The sequence below is a fragment of the Emydura macquarii genome, unplaced genomic scaffold (assembly GCF_026122565.2).
Source record: "Emydura macquarii macquarii isolate MOO-44397 ecotype Brisbane River unplaced genomic scaffold, CSIRO-AGI_Emac_v2 contig_561, whole genome shotgun sequence".
Classification (NCBI taxonomy): Eukaryota; Metazoa; Chordata; order Testudines; family Chelidae; genus Emydura; species Emydura macquarii.
This window is the reverse complement of record NW_027130698.1, coordinates 14355897-14378277: the sequence shown is the minus strand read 5'-3', so window position 1 is coordinate 14378277 and position 22381 is coordinate 14355897. Positions and strand designations below refer to the sequence as shown.

Here is a 22381-nt window from a genome sequence, read left to right as displayed (position 1 = left end):
TTTGCGTTATTATGGGCTTTATGCTCACAGAGGGCACAATAACAAGTCCTAAGCTTATTGCTCTGTTTCACTATGTTCTGAACATAGCTGATCAAAAATCAAGTACTATGGTTTCCATCAATTTCCTGAAAAACATGGATTTGCTAAATTACCAGTGATAGTGTTAAAATCTAGCTTTAATTGCAAAACAACTTCCATATGCATAGTTACATATAAATACAAAGTACTCCACATATATACATTTACCTAGGCAGAACTACTACAACAAAAGTTTTAAAAATCTCAGCAGTGAATTATTCTTAATTTTAATTTAACAACTTCAAATTTTAGGAAAGAAAATGAGACAGAGGGAGGAGGAACCACAAATTCATGTGGCCAGGCCAAAAACCCAGCATGGGAAGTTGGAGGCAGGAGAGCAGGGTGTGGGGAAGAATTACTTTTCAAGCATTTATTAAGGTCAGGTACATGGGGCAAAGTTAGCTTCTGGCTTTTCAGATTCCAAGGTGAAATGGGACTATTATGATCATTTAGTCTGACTCCCGTATAGCACGGGCCATAGAGCTTCCCCAAAATAATTCCTAGAGCAGATCTTTTAGAAAAACATCCAGCCTGAATTGGTCTGGTTTCACCTTCCAGCCTTTGGAACATGTTATATATACTTTTCTCTGTTAGACTGAAGAGCCATTATTAAATATTTATTCTCCATGCAGACACTTACAGTGATCAAGTCACCCCTTAACCATCTCTTTGTTAAACTACAGAGATTGAGCTCTTAAATCTATCACTATATGGCATTTTTTCTAATCCTGTAATCATTCTCTTGGCTCTTCTCTAAAACCTCTTCAATTTATCAACATCCTTCTTGAACTGTGGGCACCAGAACTGGACACAGTATTCTAGCAGCGGTTGCACCAGTGCCAAATATAGAGGTCAAATAACCTCTCTACCCCTACATGCGATTCCCCTGTTTATGCATCTTGGCTCAAATTAGCTCTTTTGGCCAGTGTCACTCTGGGAGCTCATGTTCAGCTGATTATCCACCACAATCCCCAAATCTTTTTCAGAGTCACTGCTTCCCGGGATATAGTCCCCCTACATTCTTTGTTCCTAGATGTATACATTTACTTTTAGCCATGTTAACACACACATTGTTCTGGGTTGCTTGTTAAATTGGGTGCAAGCAAATGCTTTGAATTAGTGACTTGTCCGCTTTAGTATTTATCACTCTCCCAGTTATTGTGTCATCTGCAAACTTTTATTGATGGTTTTAGATTTTCTTCCAGGTCATTGATAAAAATGTTAAATAGTGTAAGGCCAAGAACTAGTCCCCATGAGACCCCCCTGGAAACACACACTCTTGCTGACAATTCGCCATTTAAAATTACATTCTGAGACCTATCAGTTAGCCAGTTTTTAATCTATTTAATGTGTGCATTTTAATTTTATATTGTTCTAGTTTTTTTAATCAAAATGTCATGCGGTACCATGTCCAATACTTACAGAAGCCTAAGTATATTACGTCAACATTATTACCTTTATAAACCAAATTTCTAAAAACATCAAAAAAAGGTATCAAGTTAGTTTAACTGGATCTGTTTTTCATAAACCCTTGTTGATTTGCATTAATGTCATTACCCTTCTTTACTTTTTTATTAATCAAATCTCATATCAACCACTCTGTTATCTTGCTGATGGGCCTGTAATTACCTAGGTCATCTCATATCTTTGTTTACATGTGTGTATTTTCATTGATGCCAATGGGGATACACGAGTTTAAACAGAAGCATAATTAGGTCCTCCCATCACATAATTTACAGTGATTTTGAAGAAGTGATACTGGATTATTTTTAGTTTTCTTTCCAGATCTTCTTTAAACTGATTATGCAATGAACATGTTTGCAAATTGTTACACAGCTCCCCTACCCCTTTATTTTAAATGCACAACTGGTCATACAGGCAAAACAAAGAGAAGTGTTTTGCAGTGTTTTAGCTTTAACTCACCCTGAGCAGCACTGATAATAATTCTGTGTTTGAGGAACAAAGTCAGCACTTGAGAGCATAAATTTTATTTCTTCAGACGTCTCTCCTTTGTTTTCCCTGCAAAAAGTTAAAGCAGTGCTTTCTTTGAGCCCTTATGCCGAGAACTCACGATAGCCTTGAGAACATTCTCTTTAACGCTGCATGAAAGGTCTTCCCCACTTGAAGCATAATACTGCGCTTAAAATATACTTAGTAATACCCTCTGGCTAAGGAAAATGTTTCCAACTCTCAGACTTAAAAAAAAGAAAATATCCATTTAGAAGCTTATTTTGACTTTTTGCCCAGGATCAATTGCAAAGTGCTTCTGTTGAGAAAGGATAGTTCAGCCAAAATTCAACTTGTTTTTCAGGAATAAGGAACTGAAAAAAAATAAAAGCTGCACCAAATAAATCATAATTCTGCTTTATTCTGTAAATGTGTGTGTGCGCATGCACACATACAAGCCAGCATCTCCCTGTCAAGAAAACTTTTCTGTAGCACTCTGTACTCAAACCCGTATCAATATGTGACATCATTGTTACAAAGCTGCAATGGTAATAAGAAGGCACAGAATGAATAGGCTGGGCTGATACCTTGGTAACGCTTCTAATAACTTTATGCCTAATCAGTTACCAACAGTGTTTGCATTGGAGGTCCTGAATCTCCTCTCCCTCACATCAGTTTTACACTAATATGTAACTCCATTCCTAGTCAACAGAGTGATGCTTAATTTACATCAGCAGAAGTGAGAGGAGAACCAGGCCTACTCTATCGAAAATAATGACATGCTACCCTACCAATCTAACCGTGAAAAAGGCACCTAAAATAGCCTGAAGGAAAAGTGATATTTTTCTCATTTCCCAGCCCAGAATAAAACGTACAACATTTAGAGAGTTAAGAGTGTGATCCAGTAGGGTACTGTGTGCTGTCAGTTTCAGGTGAAGCGGACAGGCACTGAGAATGGCTCAGCACTACAGCTGGTAAAAACCAAACAAACACACCTCCGCCCCCATTACAGTGCATCAAATTGCACTGAAAAATTGCTTTTCAAAAAAACATTTGTCACAAAATTTTTTGCAAACCTCAAAAAGCCAAAACCCAACACACACGCACACACACACACACACACACACACACACACACACACACTTCTTTAAATACCTGAATATTTTCAAGGGGGGGGGGGGGAGAGGGTTTTGCTTAGCACCCCACAGAATTGGGTCCTGTATAACTAGCGTTGCAGCCCACAGACTAGATTAGCAAAAGCTCACCTCTAAATGTGTGCGTGCAGCTTCGCGGGTACAATTCTTTGCCAGAACCGATGGTTGAATACAGGCACCCGGCTAGAATTGTGGGTACAGAGATGCTTTGGGTCAGGTTTGTTTTTTTTCCCCCCAAACAAGGCATGCGTGCAAATGAATGTGTATGTGTGTACAATGACACGCCTATCTTTGTGCACCACAACTACTGGCAACTGAACACAAACTGAGTAACTGTAGGCAGAAAGGGCCAATTTGCCATCTGCATATGCAAATATTTGATTTGCAGAAACAGATGGCAAATCAGCTGTGTAACTGCAGGCCTAATCTGTTTGAAAAGTTGGCTTTTAAGTTCTATAGTTTGACAGTGTTTAGTCAGCAAAATGAGAGGCTGTGCTGAGATACTCGGGAAACTCGATTGGATTCTTGCTGCACAGTGAAGCTATCCTTATTTTTTCTACTCAGATTTGTTTCTCTGTCCACTGATTTCTACTTGCCCTTTGTTTCTCTGGTTCTTGGCCATCTCAACTCGCAAAGAACGACCCCTGAGGCTTAAGCCTTTCAAAGAGGACACAACACTCTCAGCAGTCATTTTATCTGCGTAACCAAGAAAAGCCCTGCACTGTGCTTCCTGCCAAGTGAGCCGCAAAGGAGATGCATGGAATTCTCTTAAAGCAGTCTTTAACTCACTCACTCTGGTGCCTGGAGGTATATTACCTACATACACAGTGGTGAGGGCACCACGTGTGCCTGATTTGGTACTTAAAGAATCATTTCCATCATGACAATGACCAATTTGGGCAGAGGTGGACTCAGCTTGCAGTTTTGTATTCCCAGTCTTGGCATTTTTATCTGACTCCACTGCTTTCCTGGCATTCGGGAAGTCTGGATGTTCATCTTTGAGGGTAACATCTTTGCCTGCCTGGTTCTCTCTGTAGCGAAGATTCTTTAGGATTGGGATTCTTTCTAGCATCTCGTAGCTGACCTAAAAAATTAAAACAGAAACAAGTCCGAGTTTGGGTTGTTTTTTTTTTTTTTTAAATTAACCCAACATATATAGTCAGATCAGACTCTGTTGAATGCACTGGGGCATTTTGAATCATGATGACAAAATGAGATCAAACTTTATTAACTGCAGGGCTGGCTTCTTAAGTCACTCCATAAACATATATGTCAGGGCAACAACAAACACTAATCACTATGCAAGCTGCACAAAACAGATCCAGCAGAAAATAACCAACAGAACCAGAGCTATTGCACTTTGGAATTGGCTTAGTTGTGCATGTTCAGATTTGCAACATTAATGTTGTATCAACACAAGATTCTGGTTGTGACGTATATTATGTGTGTTATAATCTAAACATAAGGGCTGCATCCCCCATGTTTTCCTCATGGAAATTGACTGAAACTTGTGTTAACGTTTTTCCCTGACAAGACGCCTGGCCCTGCCCCCACAATCTCCCTTACCTCATTTCTCCCCATCACAGGCATATCCCCCTTCCTGTTGCACTCTGGGTGGCCCTGCGTGTTTTTTTTCTTCCCATCCCTCTCTTTAGGGGCAGCTGGTCTTTAGACAGAGGCCCACTCCCTCTCCATCACACCCCAGTTATCATAAGCCTCACCAGCACTGTTCCAGGAGTGCCCTATTCTCCCTCCTGAATGGTACCAGCCTACACACCAGGACTTAGAGGAAACTTGAGAGTTTCCTAGTTACTGTATAACATGGTCGGGCTCTCAACCTCTGAACTGTAGCAAAGCCATTGCAGTAGCTGGAAGGAGAGGAAACACTGCTTGCTTGAGTTTGCAGACTGACAAGATGCTTACTCTTCATGAGACCCACCCCTTGAAATTAGTGGGGGACCAGGGCACCTTGTCGACTCCACTTCAGTGATCTACAAGGGAAAAGGGGCCAGCCAGCTGCCAAGAAATTGCTGGTGGTAAATGAGAGTAGAAGGGACATCGGGACCTAGCTAGGGTATAGGGGAGGCAATTCAGCATGGGCCTCTCCAGGGTTTGCATGCCTTTGCAGCATTTCAGATTGATGAACCTCAAAGAGTTTCACTTCCGGGCTCAGACCAAAAATCAGGTCTGGTTTCCTCTTGTTTCGGCTGAACAGTTCATAGACGACCCAGTGATAGAATGAGAACAACTAGTTTATACAGAGGCTGCCTCCATTCTGGCACCACGTAGGTCCAGAATAAAAGATGCTGGAATCGGGCCCGTAAGAAGCAAACTTTGTTACTGTACAGGAATGCTTCACAAAGCGAACCCAATCTGGCAGTTAGGTCAGAGATGTCTGGGTTTCCACAGTGGCCATGGGAGCCGTAGCATTCTGAAGGTACATGCCACTTTCATATTTTGATGAGTTATGACTCTGCTGAGTCCTGGAGGGATGCATTTTCCTCCACCAAGTACTCAGACCGCTGAAATTGACAGCATCCTCTACTGTGCTGGGCATATGATATTAGACTAATGGCTGAAGCCATCTCGCTTTGTTTTTCCTGGCCAACAATTAGGATCATTTGTTGTCCTCTGTCAAGTTTCCATGTGAAATGCGAGCTCTATGCTAATTAAACCAAACAGGAAAAACATTTTTCTACACTCATGTAACTAATCACTCCTGTACCCAAAAGCAAACTCGGCCTATTACAAGGCAAACGTACAAGTTTCTTTCACCCTAAAGTCAAACACAAAAACCTTTATTTAGAAAGATCAACACCACCAAGGGCAAACCCTCACCTCTTCACACAGTCTCAGTACATGGGACGGGCACTGGGGTGGGGAAAGAATTCCCAGGCCCTTCAGGACACTCTGTGGACAGGACCAAATTAAAGCAATCCAGAGTCACAGGCACATCCCCCCAAAAGAGGACCTCTTCCTATCCCCCAGGACCAACCCCCAAACTCTGACATAGCCCTAGCCCTCCTCGAGGCGGCAGTAAATGAAGTGAGGCAGTTCATATCTCTAGAGTTATTGTTTCAGGCTGACTGCAAACTCGGGGAGGGCGTAACCAGTTATACTGGGTCAGGTTTTCAAGCTTCTCTTTGTCTCCATGAGGGCTAGAAATGTAAAAAGAAAAGAAAACGGAACGTTCGATCCTGAATTAATGCGACTTCAGGGGCTGGGGCTGTAGTTAGTACCTATACCTTAGGACAGCCCTGCCTGTGGATTTATTGAGGATTTCCTAGAGCTTTCCTCTTGCTCCAGTAGATCTCACACCGAGATTCATTGGTGATAAGCATGGAGGAAAAGCCTAGGATAGAAGAAACAAGTGCTCATAACTGCAGAGACACCATGTCCTGCCCCTGCCTAATCCTGCCTCCCAAATCACCCTTCCTACTGGGGATGCAAACCCTCCAACAGTTCCCCAAGCCCTTCTACTCTCCCACCCCTTCCCATGCTGAAGAATCACCCTGGTTCTGCTGCCCACTGGGCCTTTCATGCCCACGATGGGAGCAGGGCAACATGATCCCCCCCAAGGATCTAGTCCTATCCCACGGGAGTCTTGCTAGTCACTTCAAGGGGAGTGCAACTAAAATTTCCAACTCCTCCACCAAAACCCTCCCCCCAAAAACCCCCAAAAGATGCGGCTTGGGACTGTCGCATTCAACAAAGTCAATTCAGCAAGTCCGTGGGTTTGGAGGAGAAGGGAAATAAGCTGTTTGCTCTGTTGTAAAATACTAAACAAAGAACTCTTCTGCGGTAGGACAATGTGTTGCTAATTATAATCATGCAAAAAAAAAAAGCTACTTTTGTCTTGAGGGCTGCTGTGATTTATTTCGAAGTGGAGGGAATCCAAGGACAGCCTTCTCCTCCAAAAGTGTCCATTTCCTCGTTTGACACGTTCCGTAACTGCCCAGCCTCATCTAGTGGTTAAAGCACAGAACTGAGAGTTAGACGGCTTGGGATCTACTCTGACAGCCACTGGCTCGGTAGGTGGTCTTGGGAAGTCATTTCACCTCCCTCTGGCTAGGATTCCCGCTGTAAAAGGGTGATCATTTATTCACCTGTGCAAAATGTTCTGAAATTTCTCTGCATAGTGGCTATGTATTGCTCTCTCCTGGCTGGAATTTCTCAAAAGATTCAAAGCAGAGCTGTGTACACGCTGGGATTTTAACACCTTTTAAGAGCAAGCAGACTGCATGGTGCCCATTACTGAACATGTTCACTTCGGCTGCAACACGGTTCCCATGACACGCTTCTAGAACTGTGTTATCCCATTCTCCCCACTGTGAGCCTTCATTGTGCCAGATTAATGCTACGTGCTGGCATGGCTGGCCTCAGAGTGTGATGAAAGTATTCTGCTGCAGAAGAAAAATTCAGAACTATCCAGGATCCTGCCAAAAAAAATCAGCTATTATCAGAAGCTTCCTTGAATAACTCACTGATAATCCAGCAAATACGGATCCTCCACTGCTGTCAGATTAACAGGGCGGATGTGCCAATATTCAGCTAAATCTGATTTTCTAACACAGATTTTACAGCTATATTCTGCTCATGGGTGGCCTCTTTAATACAAGCACTAGTCCATGGAAAAGAAGCTCAGAAGGGGAAATTTCCCTCCCCATTAGAAGCCTGAGGAAGGCAGGAAGTTGCAGAGATGGTGACTGCTCATTCAAGTTTCCTTTGACACCATCCTGAGAATCCACCATGCACGTAAAGAGACTGGCTTCAGTCCGGTGGCTGTGACTTGGCAGATGGGCCACGTGGAGTCTCCCACTGAACAAAACCAGGTCATTCTATCAGGGTGTCTATCAGGTGTCATTCCAGCCATTTCAAGATGCGCACTTAAAGGATCTCCTTTGACCTGTACAGGGAGCACAGAGCACTGTGCCATTATGGGGCAAGTCCAGGCCCCCCTTTTGAAGCCACAATGGTCGCCCCTGGGAGCGGAGTCTGTGTGGTTCAGGTGTGTGGGTGGAGGGGGACGCGCACTGTAAGGGGTGGGGGTGTATTTCATCAGCGTGTCAGACTCAGCTTGGCAAAGCTCCACCTGTCATCAGGACCGGATTAAGCAAGGTGCACTCGGTGCACTTCAGGGTTCCCGACCTCAGGGGGGCCCTTGACCACATTTGGCCCCCGGGTTACCACCCGGCCAGTTTTTCTCCTGCCTTGTTGGTTACAATGTGCCTTCCCCCGCCCCCACCTTTGTAACATACAAGTTACACGTCAGCCGGACCCTTCCCCCACCCCCAGCACTCTGCAACCATTGCTGCGTGCACACACGGGGCTGCCAGCAGCTTTCCCGGTGCCCAGCTCGCACAGCCGCTGGGAGCACGACTGGCACGGCGCCCGGATCCCACCCCACATGCCGGGCCCTCGACACGCTGACGCAGGGACTCCTGCTCTTCTCGGTGCTGGAAAGCAGGATGGACCCAGGCTCACCGGCAGGGAGCGGTGAGGAACGGGGAAGGCAGAGGCTCCTGGGGGCTTGGGAGGGGAGAGTAGCCTGGCTCTTGGGACTGAGAATCTTGGGACAGGGGAGGGTGTAGGGGCTCAAAGGCCAGGGGGGTTAGATTGGTGTGTGGGGTGGGATACCTGGGTGGGGGGGGAAGGGATCAAGCTGGTGGGATCTGTTCAGTTTAAGGAAAATGGGGGCCTCCCAATTTCCATAGTGCCCTGCCCCCCCCAATTCTTTAATCTAGCCCTGCCTGTCACAACATGCACGGGACTGGGCTGGACAGAGAGAGCTGCCCAGGGAAGGGCAGGAATAAGATCAAGCAATTCCTCACTATGCAGGATGGCCCGTCCTTCTTCCAAGATGGCGGTGTGTTGGGCTATTGGGCTGAAGCAGGAAGCTGCACCACTGGCTGTGCGGAAAGGATGCCTTCCCCACAGGCTCTCTGTGGAGATACTCAGGCCACAGCCTGCTTCTTGTGCTGTGTCTGTGGATGTAGCCCCTTACGTTGTGTCCGTGCTTTGCAGCCAACCTGACTGGCACGTGAGTGCGAGCGTCCCTGTACAATGCCAGCTAGGGTGTCCTCACTGTTCCTGCACTCGTCCCTATGTCTGCACAGACCGTGGTTCTTCGGGCTGAGACACTCTAGGTTTCTTTCCTTGAGAGTTGGGGGAGAACTTGTCTGTCCTTCAGGGGAACTGTGGGAAGGGCACTGGAGGCCCTTCGCTTGCGTGATCTAGCCTGCATCCGCACCCGCAAAGTGGGAGAATTCCAACCCAAGTAAAAGCCTCACAACTCCAGCAGGGTAAGCCTAGCTCAGACCTAAAGCACCTCCAAGCCTAGCTCAGAGGTTCTTCTGTCTGAATAGCAGGGTTAAGGTTACAACTGGGGTAAGAGCCCAGGTTACTGTGCAGTGTAGACATACCATCGGCGAACTGCTGACGTGGGCATGCATTCAAGTTACATGGGTTTAAAGCAATGGCACACACACAGCCAAAGCCAATGAAACAGCCTCGCAGCACACACACATTTTACCTTCCACCGGCGCGCACAAAGCTTCCAAATACTTGCACACAATGTGAGAGCACAGTTAGGGGAAAGGGCCACCAGGCACCTAGGGTCTCTTCAGAGAACACACTTAGTCTAGAGATGCAGTTTTGCTAAGGGCCAGATTTACAAAGTATTTAGGTGCCTAAAGATGCAGTTAAATGCCTAGAAAATGAGTTAGGTGCCAAATGCCCACTCACTTCTCATGGGAGTTAGGTGCTTTTGTAAATTCCACTAGACACCTAGAAATTATTAGGTTCCTATCTGGAACTTGAGGCGCCTCAGTACATTTGTAAATCTGGTCCTCACTGCCCAAGCAGATTCTGTAGTTATCAGAAAATAGAAAGAAAGTGAACACCAAGCAATGCCCCCGACCCTTCACCCTTTGAGGTTGCAAAACATGCAAACATCTAGTAGGGGTGGAGAAAAGGAAACAAAAGTGGCCGATGCGTAGAAACCCACACGGCTGATGGCTGTGGATGCTATTCCAACACTACTGACTAGATAGCTAGGGCTGATTCTGTTTACACTTACACTGGTATAAGTCAGAAGTAGCTTCTTTGAAGTCAATAATGTTATATTAGTGTTAAACTGGTGTAAGTGAAGGAGAATTAAGCCATATTGGATCTGTTGTATACTGTCAGGCACTACTAAAGGAGCCGGAAGTCTTTCAAAGACATTAAATGATCATTTCTGTGATACAAATCCCAGCATTTCATTAGATTTTCCTTGTTGGAAATGTGCACGGAACACATTTCTTTTCATTACAACAAATATCGCGGCCACAACCACACATAGTGTTGCAGAAAGCAGGTTGTGGTGAAAATCTGTTGGGCCAAATCCTCAGCTATTGTTCATGGAGCAAAGCCAATTTACACCAGATGACCACCTGAATCATTTACTGTTTCCTCCACTTTGCCTATAATCAAAGTGGTAAGAAAACCTGAAACATGTTTGAGAACTGCATTTAACATTTATTTTTGAGGTGTGCATTGTTTGACATGTTTCTCATTCTGCCTCTCAATTTTTAGAGCATACACAGTGTATAGATGCTGAAAACAGAGCATGTTTGCTAATGGCTACTTGCCTAACAGCTTCACACCAAATTAAGCACATTTCCCAGGGCAATGCTTAGCAGTAATGCAGTGTTTGCAAACAGGAATACCCTACTTTAAATAAACCCTTAAGCCACTGTTGTCTTTGCTTGAGCAAGACATGTTTCTGGAGGGTGAACTTTTGTTACAAGGCAATTTACACATCTCATTGACATCCCTTACTAAACAATACACAAACTACATTCCACTGACAAAACATCCTGTTTAGAATTTGAGTCGTTTTATCCACTACCACTTGGTTAATTTATTTTTGCTCAGATAGAAGAATGCAATGGCAAAGCCAGGATTTGAAGGAGAAGAAAAGGATGATGTCGGGTTGGGAGTCACAAGCCTATGGACAAACACTTAAATAGCCAAAACAAAATCCTGTAGTTTTAAGATCTGCAGATGAACTAGCCTCCCAGCTCTAAGATGCCGTGTGCAGCAGTTACTTACACAGAAAACTCCCATAATGACAAAGTAACAAAAACAAGCATGCATGTTATGTTGTTCCCAATGAATTAACAACCCCAAAAATCGGTTCTCCTTTTGAGTTCTTTAGCTGTACCAGAAATATGGATGGTTGTTACCGCCTTGCAGAACAGAAATTCAAAGATTACTCTGATCTTGGTCCTCCAGCATTCATGTCTCAACAGCGCAAGTACTGGTGGTGTTAGGGAAAGGTAGTATTACCAGCATTGAATCGTAGGCGGTACAACTACTCAAGCAGTAGCATTTTGATACAGTATGTCTTCATCCCCAACCCCTTTTTGCCTTTGTCTTTTCTTTTCTTTTGTCTTTTCTTTTTTGCCTCTAAACCAACAAACCTCTATGACACTGCATAAATACCAGCTGTGTGTGTGAGAGAGAGTGTCAATAAAACTTCACTCCCTCGCCTTCGAGCTTTTCAGTTATGAATAAACATGAAAAAACATAGTGGAATTAGGGCCTGATCCAAATCCCACTGACGTCAATAAGGGTCTTTTCACAGACTTCCCCGGGCTTTGCGTCAGGCACTAATTGCTGTTCTACTGAAAACATTCCTAATAAATGTACTTGTTCATCTGTGGTGAAAACTATACCGTGCACGTTGAACACGAGACAAGAAACACAAACAGTAATGAATACAGACAGATCAAGCAATGATGAGAAAAACAGGTAATCACACCCCAGTGTGAACACCACTACTGAAAATAAAATGGTTTCTGACACAGCACAGGGGCAGCACGGTTTGGTGAAATATGTCTGATCAAGTTACAAATGTGAACAGATGGAAGTGCCTTAAGTGCTGGTAACCCTTTGTCCCAAGCTCTGTTATATGACTGGTCTTTAATCTCTCTCTCTGATAAGTGAAGAAAAGAGAAGAAATGCAAAGACCACATCTATTTTGATACACAGCTTAGCTACAGACTAACCTCGTCTGTGAGAGTGTCAAAAGCAGCACAAAGATTAAAGGATTTTTCAAGAGGTTTTGTCTTCTCCAGACCTTTGCAGATTTAGCTTGGGAAGGGAAGTGCAGAGAAATGTTAGCAAGGCAATTTATTGAGGTTGAATTCCGACGCGAAGGGAGAACGTGATCAAAGCCATGTTGGCAAGATAGATGTGGCACAAGAGCTGGGACTTCAAACAATTCCATTAAACGAGATTGAGTATAAGAAAATTGCCATGTGAAATATTTCAATTATGAAATGCAACAACACAAAGGAGCTTTCGTTAACTCACCCACCACCAGATTAGAATATTCGCCCATGATATAAAAATAGAATTGGTGGAGTTATTTGTTGCAGATAAATTACTTTACAAATTTAGCCCGTTTTTCTGTTAGTAAAGTGTTTGTCAACTGATCCTGGCTTCCACAAAATTACTCATTGCTTACAAGTATTTCCTGTATAGTTTATGCAAACAACAATTTGCTATTCATTATCCGTAGTATGCACATTGTCACTTAAGTCACATGGTGTTGTTTCTGCTGCCTGACTGGATGACTTGAGAGACACAAGATGGGTGAAGGTAATATCTTTTACTGGACCAACTTCTGTTGGCGAAAGATGCAAGCTTTCAAGGTTAAAAAGAGCTTCCAGGTCAGATGATTTAAGACTTTTAAAGAGGAAAACAATACAAATCAGATGATAAATAAAGCACTTTCCAACATGAACCTTCAGACAAAATCATTAGTGTGAACATTTGTGAAATTGTTTGGATTTGTGAACATCTTTGTGAAAAAAAGTGGTGAAAATCTTCCAAATTAGCAATAACCAACATAACTCCATGAGCAACATAACTCCAGCAGCATGAATTCATCGTGTTGGTGCATGAAAGTATTTAGAAATCTCTTTCTGCAAGCCTGAACTACACATTAATATATTATTTTCAAATAAATCCCATACCTAACCACTAGAGGCTATGCAAAAACCAACCTCCCTACCACTAATTCATAAAATGTGCACTTGCTTTTCCTGCAAAGATGGACTGGCAGACTTTGCACTTTGGATTTATGGCATTAAGCTCTCCCTACTGTACTGTCTCATGAAAAGCAACAGAATCCACTTCGACAAGCATTCAAGAGGTAAGACACACTCTGTGGGGCAGATCCTCATAGTTTTATTGACATCAGCAATGACAATTTAAGCCAGCTGAGAATCTCTCCCCATATGGCTCAACCTGAAACCCATAGGAGAGGACACCTCAGCTTCAGAAGCATTTCTCGTTTTTGCCACTATCACTATTTACAACAACCACAGAGACAACTGAAAACAACATGTCTTTGCCTGTTTCCATTTTCCAAATACTTCCCTCACCTTCCTAGGGTTTCTAATGCAACAAACTGCAACATGAGTCCATTTTGTTTACTTCTGTTTTATTTTATCATCATCCTTGGGAGCCTGTGGGAATGTTCACACGGCCTGTATATTTTGTGTTTGTTAGTTAGAGATGCAGTTCTCACAGATAATTGAGAAGAAACACATTAGAAAGACTAGTGATGGATAGAAGAGAAGGCATATCATTAGCTTCAGAAGCAAGGATTTGGTATCAATAAGTCATCTTTCGTTAAAGTAACTTACTTTATGCCATATTATTCCTTGCGGTTTTGGTCGTTTGCAGCCTGTTTTAATAGTCCGTGTTGGAGTGAGGATGTAATCCACCGTTAAATCATGGTCATCAAGGAGCTCTTCTGCAAAGTCAACCACCTACAATCAGAGGGAAGAGAAATTTGGTAAGTAATTAAAATAAACCCACCAGAACTGTGACTTCACATAGAAAGTATTACTCCAGACAGCTTCCCAGATATCAAAAGTCTGTCACTTAAGATGACAACGTGGGCAGATTACACTGAAACAATCCAAATCCAGACACAATCAGTACCACTATGCGCAAATACTTAACTGTTGCAACTAGGACTGAGTGAATACTTGATTTTTGAGTTCAGTGGCCGAACTGAAAAATTCATTTGGGGTTGACCCAAAGCTGAATTTTTTTGGATTTTCCTCAACAAAATAAGAAACTAAAAAAGGTAAAAAGCACCTAGAAACAAAGCAAAAAAATGTTTTTTGTTTCAAATCGAAACAGTATTTTTTCAATTTTTTTAAAGGCATCTAGCTAGATCTCTGAAACAAAATGTTGGTTTGAAAGGAAAAGTTGAAATGTCTCATTCTGAAAATGTCAAAACAAACAGTTTTGATGGACTCCCTGCCCCCACTTCATTTTTTATTCAGTTGAATTTGCCCTGAATTTGCAAATAGTTTTGATCACCCTGAAACTGCATTTTTGGGCAAATAAACTACTCATCCAGAAAATCCCATCCAGTTCTAACCTCAACTGCTTAATGCACTCCTATAATGCAAGGTATTGAATGGTTACAGACATGCTCTCAGAGTGGGCTTTTCAGCTTACCTGGCAGTCATGCACTATAGTAACTACCAGGGTGTCCTCTCTGACCGCTCCCATTGATACCATCATTGCATATTCCATATCTGCAAAACCTTCCCCTTTCCCAATTCTCCAACCTAAAGTGTACAAATAAGAAGAGAGGTAGTTACCACTTGAGGGCAGCAGAGTGCAAGAGATGATAATAATAAAGTAGAATGCTTGAGAAAAGGCAACAGATGTCTGGAACACGAACCAAGCACAGAGTGATGTTCTGTGTGCCCATCTGCACCAGGTTGGGTTCAGGAGCAGGTACTGGTTAACCCAAATATGAAGAAGAAAGCTTAGGCTTCATGGAGAGAGGATGAAAGGTTTTGCACTGAGAGCTGCCATACTACGGTCATCCCCCAAATAGATTGAGAATGGGCAACTGCAGTACAAGTCCTTCATGTTGCCCCCCACCCTCCCAACAGCCTTCTGCTTTGTCCTGGAAGGACCATTTCTACAGGCAAGGAAGATCTGCCCTCACGACCATTCAGCTGAAAACACAGTGCATCCCAGAAGAACCCTATTGAAGACAGTGGTGCTGTACTGTGCACGTACACCAGCCAATGTGTTGTAACTCCACGCCCAGCAAAGGGGAAGAAGTGTGGTGGCATCTCTGTAATGCAGATACCAGCCTCCAGGAGTTAGTGGTCTCACTCCAGCTCCTCACATGGAAAGGGATTACCCTTAAATATAAGACAGAGAAATTGAAATCCCCCTACCACCCCAACTCTAATACGCCTAACAGCCTTTACCCCTACCTTTTTCAGAAACAGCCACTGATCCTACAACAACCAGGTCCACTTGGACTTTTGCATCCAGACCTATAGGCACACTGTAATTCTTTACCCCCTAAGAAGAAAAACATGATTTTAAGGATGCAAGCAGTGTTTCATCCCCAATTCAGTAAGACAATAATAATAAATAATAATAAAAAATCAAGCCTCTTTTGCCTAAACCAAATAAATAACCAAGCTCTGAAATATCCCTTCATATACAACCAAATGTCAGAGATCTGAAAAGTTATTCTTCAAAGATTCAGCAAGTTAGAATTCTGGAATACATTTTCTGCTAAAATGTTGACACTTTTGGTATACTTCACTTGAAGCTGTGGTTATTCAGCACTTTTGAAAACCAAGCTACTTGTTTAGCAGCCCAAATTAGTATTTGAAGCCTAACTTCAGGCTTCTGTTTTTGAAAATCTTGACAGATTGCACTTGACAGTAATGCATAGCCCCAGTCACAGAAGGATCCAAAGTGCTTCAAAAGTTATTAAATTAATCCTTGCAATACTGTGAAATAGGGAAGTGTTCATACACTATCTTTTTCTGGATTAACTTTCTTGTACAAACACAACAATTTTTCCAAGGTCATATAAGAAGCTGATCTGTAGCAGAGCCAAGGGTAGAATCTGGATCAGTTGGCCACCTGTCTTATGCATTAGCCACTAGATAATCTTTCTCTACACATTAGTTAGCCCTCAATGTACAGTATGACCTGCACTTTCACCTGAACTTTCCTTCCTCCTATCATTTTGATGTCTGCATCATTTCTGATGTAATGGTGTCAATATGAAATACCTAAAGTAAGCCCTTCTACTTTAGAGCCTAGGGTATGGAGGGTTACATTTACTGCCAAATGTAATTAACAGCTTTTTTCCCCCTCCCCTCTCTACAGCATCTGTTCAAGACAGATTTTTGGAGCTGTACATACTCAGCACCTCTGAAAAATCAGATCCAAGGTGTCTCAACCTGGGCATCCGAAAATGGGAGGCATGCAAAAAAGTGGGAGTTTCACTTCTTCACTTTCCTCAAGGTAATTCATGTTTGTAAAGGATAAGGTGGACACTTCTCATACATTTGATCCAGGTGACGAACCTTTGTTCTTTATGGTGGGCTGATACCCACGATAAAAAAACAAATGTTTCCAGCCTAGAATAAAATAAGGTTAGTGAAGCCCAGCTCTTTGTGGCTGATTTTCTCCACCTGTAAAATAGAGAGAATAATATTTACTTCCCTATATTCCAGAGGAGTAGTGAGGATTGTTTTTACTGTACTTCGTGAATGTATGATGCATGATATGCATTATGACTTTATTCACTAGCATAGGTCTGCCAGAAAAACAGCATTAACATGATAGCGATGTCATAGATCAGATATGAGACCTGGCAGCAGGTGAAGAGAAAGTTATCTTTTGAATGACACATGGTCCAACCTCCAACTCTTAATGGTTTTAATAAACTAACAGTCTTACTAGAGAGAACTCTTAGCAGAGAAGTTCACTTTGGAGTTTCACAGATTTCAGTCCCCAAATTGTGTAGGAATCCGTGTTTGGATTGATCTTTACATTTTACTCCTTTCCTCCCCTCTAACTGTGAGGGGCCAGTTATTGAAAAATGTTATATTTTTGTTTTAAATACTAGAAATAGCTAAAATAATACAGGATTCTGTGGCATACTCACTCAGCTACGGAATGACATTTTTACACAAGGGGGCAGCAAAGTACCACTTTACAGTTTAAAACAAAAAACGATGCATTCAGAATTGACCTTTTTCCACACACCAACTCTGAGACAAAAATTAGTTAATTTGGATGCTTTTTGTTCATTTCCTTAGAGTCAAGAGGGTAAAGGGTCTGCTTTTCCCTCCCCTCTACCCCCCAAGTATGAATCACCATAAACATTTTATTATCTAGATTAAGCAAAAAGTTAAAAACATTAAATACTCTCTCCCCTCTAGGTTTTCAAAGCACAAAAGTCTGACTGTGCAAAAGAAGGCAGAAACAATATGCATCAGACTCTGGGGTATTTAAGTGTGTAAATACAGCCTCCAAAACTTTCTTACAGTGATCTAAGTAAATAAAGCCACTGAGAATAGATATTTCTGCACCACTTTGATTTTAGTGAAAAAAAAAAATACTGAAAACCCAAAACAACAAAGAGTAAAGTGATGGTGCATCTCTAAATAGTTTTATGGTTCAGATGAATACGCAAAAGGTTGATGCTTATTTCAAGCTTATCCACACTTTTTGGGTAGGCAAAGCAACGGCCGAAATCCTGTGAGCACCAGCTATCTCGCAACAGGCCTGAAACTTTCTGCTTCTGGTTAGGCTGCCACCATCGTGAGGAAAGTCTTCTGTGTGTTATTGCTATACTTAGAGTCCCAGATCCAAACAGGGAGTGGAGGAGTGCATGAGAGTGAAAAATAACACAGGTAAAAATGTTAACTATACATTTCTGAATCTCAGCAACAAATTTTGGTTCTCCTTTTCTCTTGTTATTTGTGCTATTGTAGTGTCTGGAGATTGGAGCACCACTGTGCTAGTTACACATTTATCTAGCAAGACTAGTCCACCGCTGAACAACTGACAATCTAAAGACCTAAGACAGAAATGAAATATCATCCCCATTCTTACAGAGAGGGAGCTGAGGCATGCATAGATTAAGTGGTTTGTCCTAGGCTATATAGGGAAGATCTCCGTAGCCCCAGTCTAGCATCTAAGCTACAAGGCCAATCCTCTTCTCTTCTGAATTAGCTGCCCCCCACTTCTGATACCTACTTGAGAGGTTGCGCATATTCTCAGGATCTCTTTAGTTGCTCCTGGTGGTGGGACAATCTTATTAAACAGCCCCGTTCTCAGACGCGGTGTTGGAACCAACAAAGTTTTCCTTGCCTGGGATAACAGAAAACATCAACAGTTACAAGTCAGAATTAGGACAGGCTTATTTTTCTTTAAATATATAGAAAAAAAAATCCTTTACTGCCACGTGTTTGAGCACAAAGACCAATGCTCCTCAGGCAAAAATACAAAACCACCACCTCAGAATTATTTATTTCACAGAATCATAGAACTGGAAGTGACCTCATAAGGTCCTCTAGTCCAGTCCCCTGCACTTATGGCAGGACAGAGCATTATCTAGTATTTGTACAATATTCGTACAATACTTGGAAATGAACCCTTTCCAATAAGCAAGACAATGAAATCAGAGAAGATTATTTATTTAAAAGATGGACAAGGCAAAGGATGAACTAATCTAAATGCAAGATCATTCTCTGCAATGACTGTGGAAAAATCTAGCTTCTGTCACAGGCTGATGCCAGACAGTCAATGTGAAATGGGGCACATTAAAAGATGTTACGTTAAAGTTATGGTTGCAGTTCAATCTGGATTTATTTATTTATTTAGGCTTTTGCAAGCCCGTATCATGACATGGCACAAAGACATGGGGGCTTTCTGAGAGGCATTTTTAACCCACAGCTATTGTAGTAGCTGTACCCTGAAGACTTACAGCGATACAGAGAATTCTTGCATTTTGCTGTGAGAAGTGTCATGTGCCAGCTAGTGTATACAGGAGGGAAAGTATCTCGTGGTGAGGGCTGGTTTTTCTAAAGTCTGTTCCAAGCTCTCCAACTGACTTGCTGAGTGCCTCAGTTTCTCCATTTGTGTAAGTGGCAATAACACTTATTTGTAAAGCTCTCATGTGGGAGGTGCCATATAAATGCCATGGGCCCTGGGTCTGCTCCTGCACTTGGGATTCCGTTCCCCTCTCTCAGGGGAGGTTCAATTACCTGTAACGTCACCAGCCGAACTCCTTCTAGTGGTTTGTCAGGATCCACTTTAACCTCACTTGTTCTGCGGAACACTTCAAGCTCTCCGATAGCATGGCAAGCCTTGTGGGACCCCTGCATCAATAGAACAGCATAAAAAGGAAAAGAAAAAAGAATACTTCCACTTACTTCCAGCGTTAGAAAGCGAGCAGTCTTCTGGGGAGCATCAGGGTTTATTTTAATGGTCTTGGCAGACTTGAACTCCTGTAAACCCAGAAGCCTAGCTGCAGCATGCGATGCACCCTGTTTTCATAGGAGAGCAGCACGTCATCAGGTTATTCACAACTTTCCAAAGCTGAGAAGATGCAATGAAATGGAATCGCTTACGTCTAATGCTGACCCTCCAGACCAAGAACTTCACGTTAAATCGGTGATATTTCAAATACACGTAACCACTCAGACTAAAATCCAAGTGGCTCATGGGACTCGTTGGGTACCCGCAACTCTTGCTCCCATTCATAATCACTACTGGGTCTCAAGAGGTAACTTGCAGTCCATCCCAAGTAAGTGGTAGCACCAGGGATGCTGCCCCAGAAGCAGATCAGGGACTGAATAAGTGACTCAGTCCACTTGTTTCAGGTGGAAGTAAAGCCATACCAGCCCTTTTCCTGGGGTAGTTACTTCCTCCTCTGCCCTAACTCAACTGGACTGGCTGGTACTTTGGGTTCATCCCGTCCACTCATTCTCCATCCATCTGCCTGGAAGGGGAAGCAGTGGTCTGGTGGCAACAGCTCTCCCCCTTACACTGCTACCCATGATACTGATAGCCCATGAGAGGAAGCCCAGGGGCTTATTAAACCTACTTATTCCCCTGTGCAGAACTATAGCCAGAGTTGCAATACAGCTCTTAATGTTTAACGGCCAAATCCGCTGTGCAGATGCACTAGAGGATGGAAATAGCCTTCTCCCACTCAATACACCCACACTGGAAGCAGCCACAGTACTACAACCATCACTCCCAGAGAATGACTGCACATCAAAACAACAGGTCACTCGGCAGGCTGATGCACGTCCTTGTGCATTTGAAAGCTAGTGCTGGATATGCAACGATATTTTATAGGTACAGTATGTGTCATTTCTGACAACACTCTCCTTTACCCCTGCCCAGTTATGGCTGCAGCTTCCCGGCACAGAAAAAATGGCTCAGCCACCATTGTCCAGTTACATCTACAAACCTCTGTCTGCCATCATTTACCAACCCTATTTCAGCAGCACATTATAGACAGTGTTGCCTAGTGGAGAGATCACAGGACTGGGACACAGGGGACCTGAATTCAATTCTTATCTCTGCGCCTGGCTTGCTAGAGGACCTTGGGCAGGTCACCTCTATGCCTCAGTTTCCTCATCTGTAAAATGGGATAATGATACTGACCTGCTTTGTAAAGCATTTTGAAATCTACTGATAAAAAGCATTATATAAGAGCTAGCTCTTATTATACCATTCAGTATTTAGGAATATGAACTGTACATCCCTTAAGTTTTCCAGTTATATTTGCCAATTACTATTCTGGTGTTTTTTTCCCCCCAATCCATCCCATCTGCTATGATTATTCACTAATTACGCAGGCTGCTGGGATGCATGATTGACAAACATTTTCTATATACATCAGAATGACCCACTTGTATTTTTTTTATATAAATGCAATGTACCCTTAAAAAAGAACTGGATTTCCGGTCAAGAGAACATTTAGTTTGGCAAATGACAAGAATGTATAGCGTTCATTTCTGAGAAACCACAATACCTTGAAATTAGGGATCCGGTGATGCACTGGTCTTGGGAAATCAGCCAGGTTATTTGCTTCCATGTAGTCCCAGATCTTCTCCCGGATTTCCCATTTGGAGACACCTGACAAAAAGCAACGAGGAGCAGAATAAAGGTGAGGGATCAGTGAATTCATATACTATGAAGCAGTGTGCCAGGCCAGGGAGATAAAGGTCAGCGTTTCACCGTAGCAGAGTGCGGAGGACATGCTGGACAGCCACCGTGAGAGTGGCTCTTCCACTGGGAAGGCAGATCACAGCACTGCACAAAGGGCTTTAAACGTCAGGGTGCGGAGAAGCTGTGCACCCCTTGATCTGACCTCACTCATCAATGTGCAGGGGGGTGGAGCCCCCCCCGCACAACTCCCTTCTTTTCAATAGGGAGGCTCCCGTTTCCCCCTTGTCTAGCCTCCCTTACCATGGAACGACCACCCCCCAACTCCCCCGGACAACTCCTCCCACCCCACCCTGGGTCTGTACCCCCCTTCTCCCCGCCCCTCCCCTCACCCCGGGGCTACAGACCCACCACTCTGCCCCTCACCCCACCCTGGGGCTGTGCCCCCCTTCGCCCCGCCCCTCACCCACCCTGGGGCTACAGACCCCCTCCCCCACCACACACACCGCCCCTCACCCTGGGGCTACTGTCCCCCACACTACCCCTCACCTCACCCTGGGCTACTGACACACACACACCACCCTGGGCTACTGACACTGACTCTCTCTCTCTCTCTCTCTCACACACACACACACACACACACACACACACACACACACACACCCTGGGCTACTGGCCCCTCCCCCCGCCGCTATCGGCCCCCCGTCCCGGCAGCTCCTACCAGCGCCCAGCCGCACCCCCGCCTCCATGGCCCCTGCCAGCGGAGCAGCGGCCAGGCAGCTCAGCAGGGGCGCGGGGGGGGGAGGGGTATGTCTCGGCTCGGCCCCGCCCCCTTCCCGGGTCCGTCAGCTGGCGGCCCCACGTGTCTGCAGGGACTACGGCGGCCTGGAGAGGACAGGAAGCCTCAAGACGCAGGCGGGGTTCGGGCGGTGGGGGCTGGCTGGGATCTCCGGGGCAGCAAGGGGAACCATGCCCCTCCCCACTGGCCAAATGACCCGTCTGGTTATTGTCGGCACTGGCGCCTGGACGCCTCGCGGTGCTAGGCGCTGCACAGATACACCCTCCTCCCCTAGCCTTGGCGCTGCACAGATACACCCTCCTCCCCCAGCCCCCGCTCCGCAGTGCTTGGCGCTGCACAGATAGACCCCTCCCCCCCCAGCCAGCCCCAGCGG

The 22381-nt window shown here is 44.1% G+C and overlaps 1 protein-coding gene across 2 annotated transcripts; it reads right to left on the bottom strand.

The window, feature by feature from the left end:
* Positions 1 to 158: 158 nt before the first annotated feature.
* MTHFSD (methenyltetrahydrofolate synthetase domain containing) lies at positions 159 to 22004 on the bottom strand. 2 transcript variants are annotated; one of them, XM_067540196.1, is made up of 8 exons: positions 21931 to 22004; positions 21076 to 21179; positions 19463 to 19576; positions 18285 to 18398; positions 15488 to 15578; positions 14709 to 14821; positions 13880 to 14005; positions 159 to 4263 (listed from the first exon to the last, which is right to left on the bottom strand). In XM_067540196.1, exons 1-8 carry the CDS (start codon positions 21956 to 21958, stop codon positions 3736 to 3738), a joined length of 1218 nt encoding a protein of 405 aa, XP_067396297.1. In that variant the 5' UTR covers positions 21959 to 22004; the 3' UTR covers positions 159 to 3735. The 2 variants fall into 2 exon arrangements, with proteins under 2 accessions (XP_067396297.1, XP_067396296.1); XM_067540195.1 differs by lacking the exon at positions 19463 to 19576 and adding an exon at positions 19295 to 19408.
* Positions 22005 to 22381: the final 377 nt, after the last annotated feature.

Coding starts and splice junctions, on each gene's coding strand:
- MTHFSD (XM_067540196.1), bottom strand. CDS start 21,958: ATGGAGGCGGGGGTGCGGCTGGGCGCTG. Junction 19,577..21,075: donor ACCGGATCCCTAATTTCAAG/GTATTGTGGTTT, acceptor CTATGAAAACAG/GGTGCATCGCATGCTGCAGC. Junction 18,399..19,462: donor CTCGCTTTCTAACGCTGGAA/GTAAGTGGAAGT, acceptor CTGTTATCCCAG/GCAAGGAAAACTTTGTTGGT.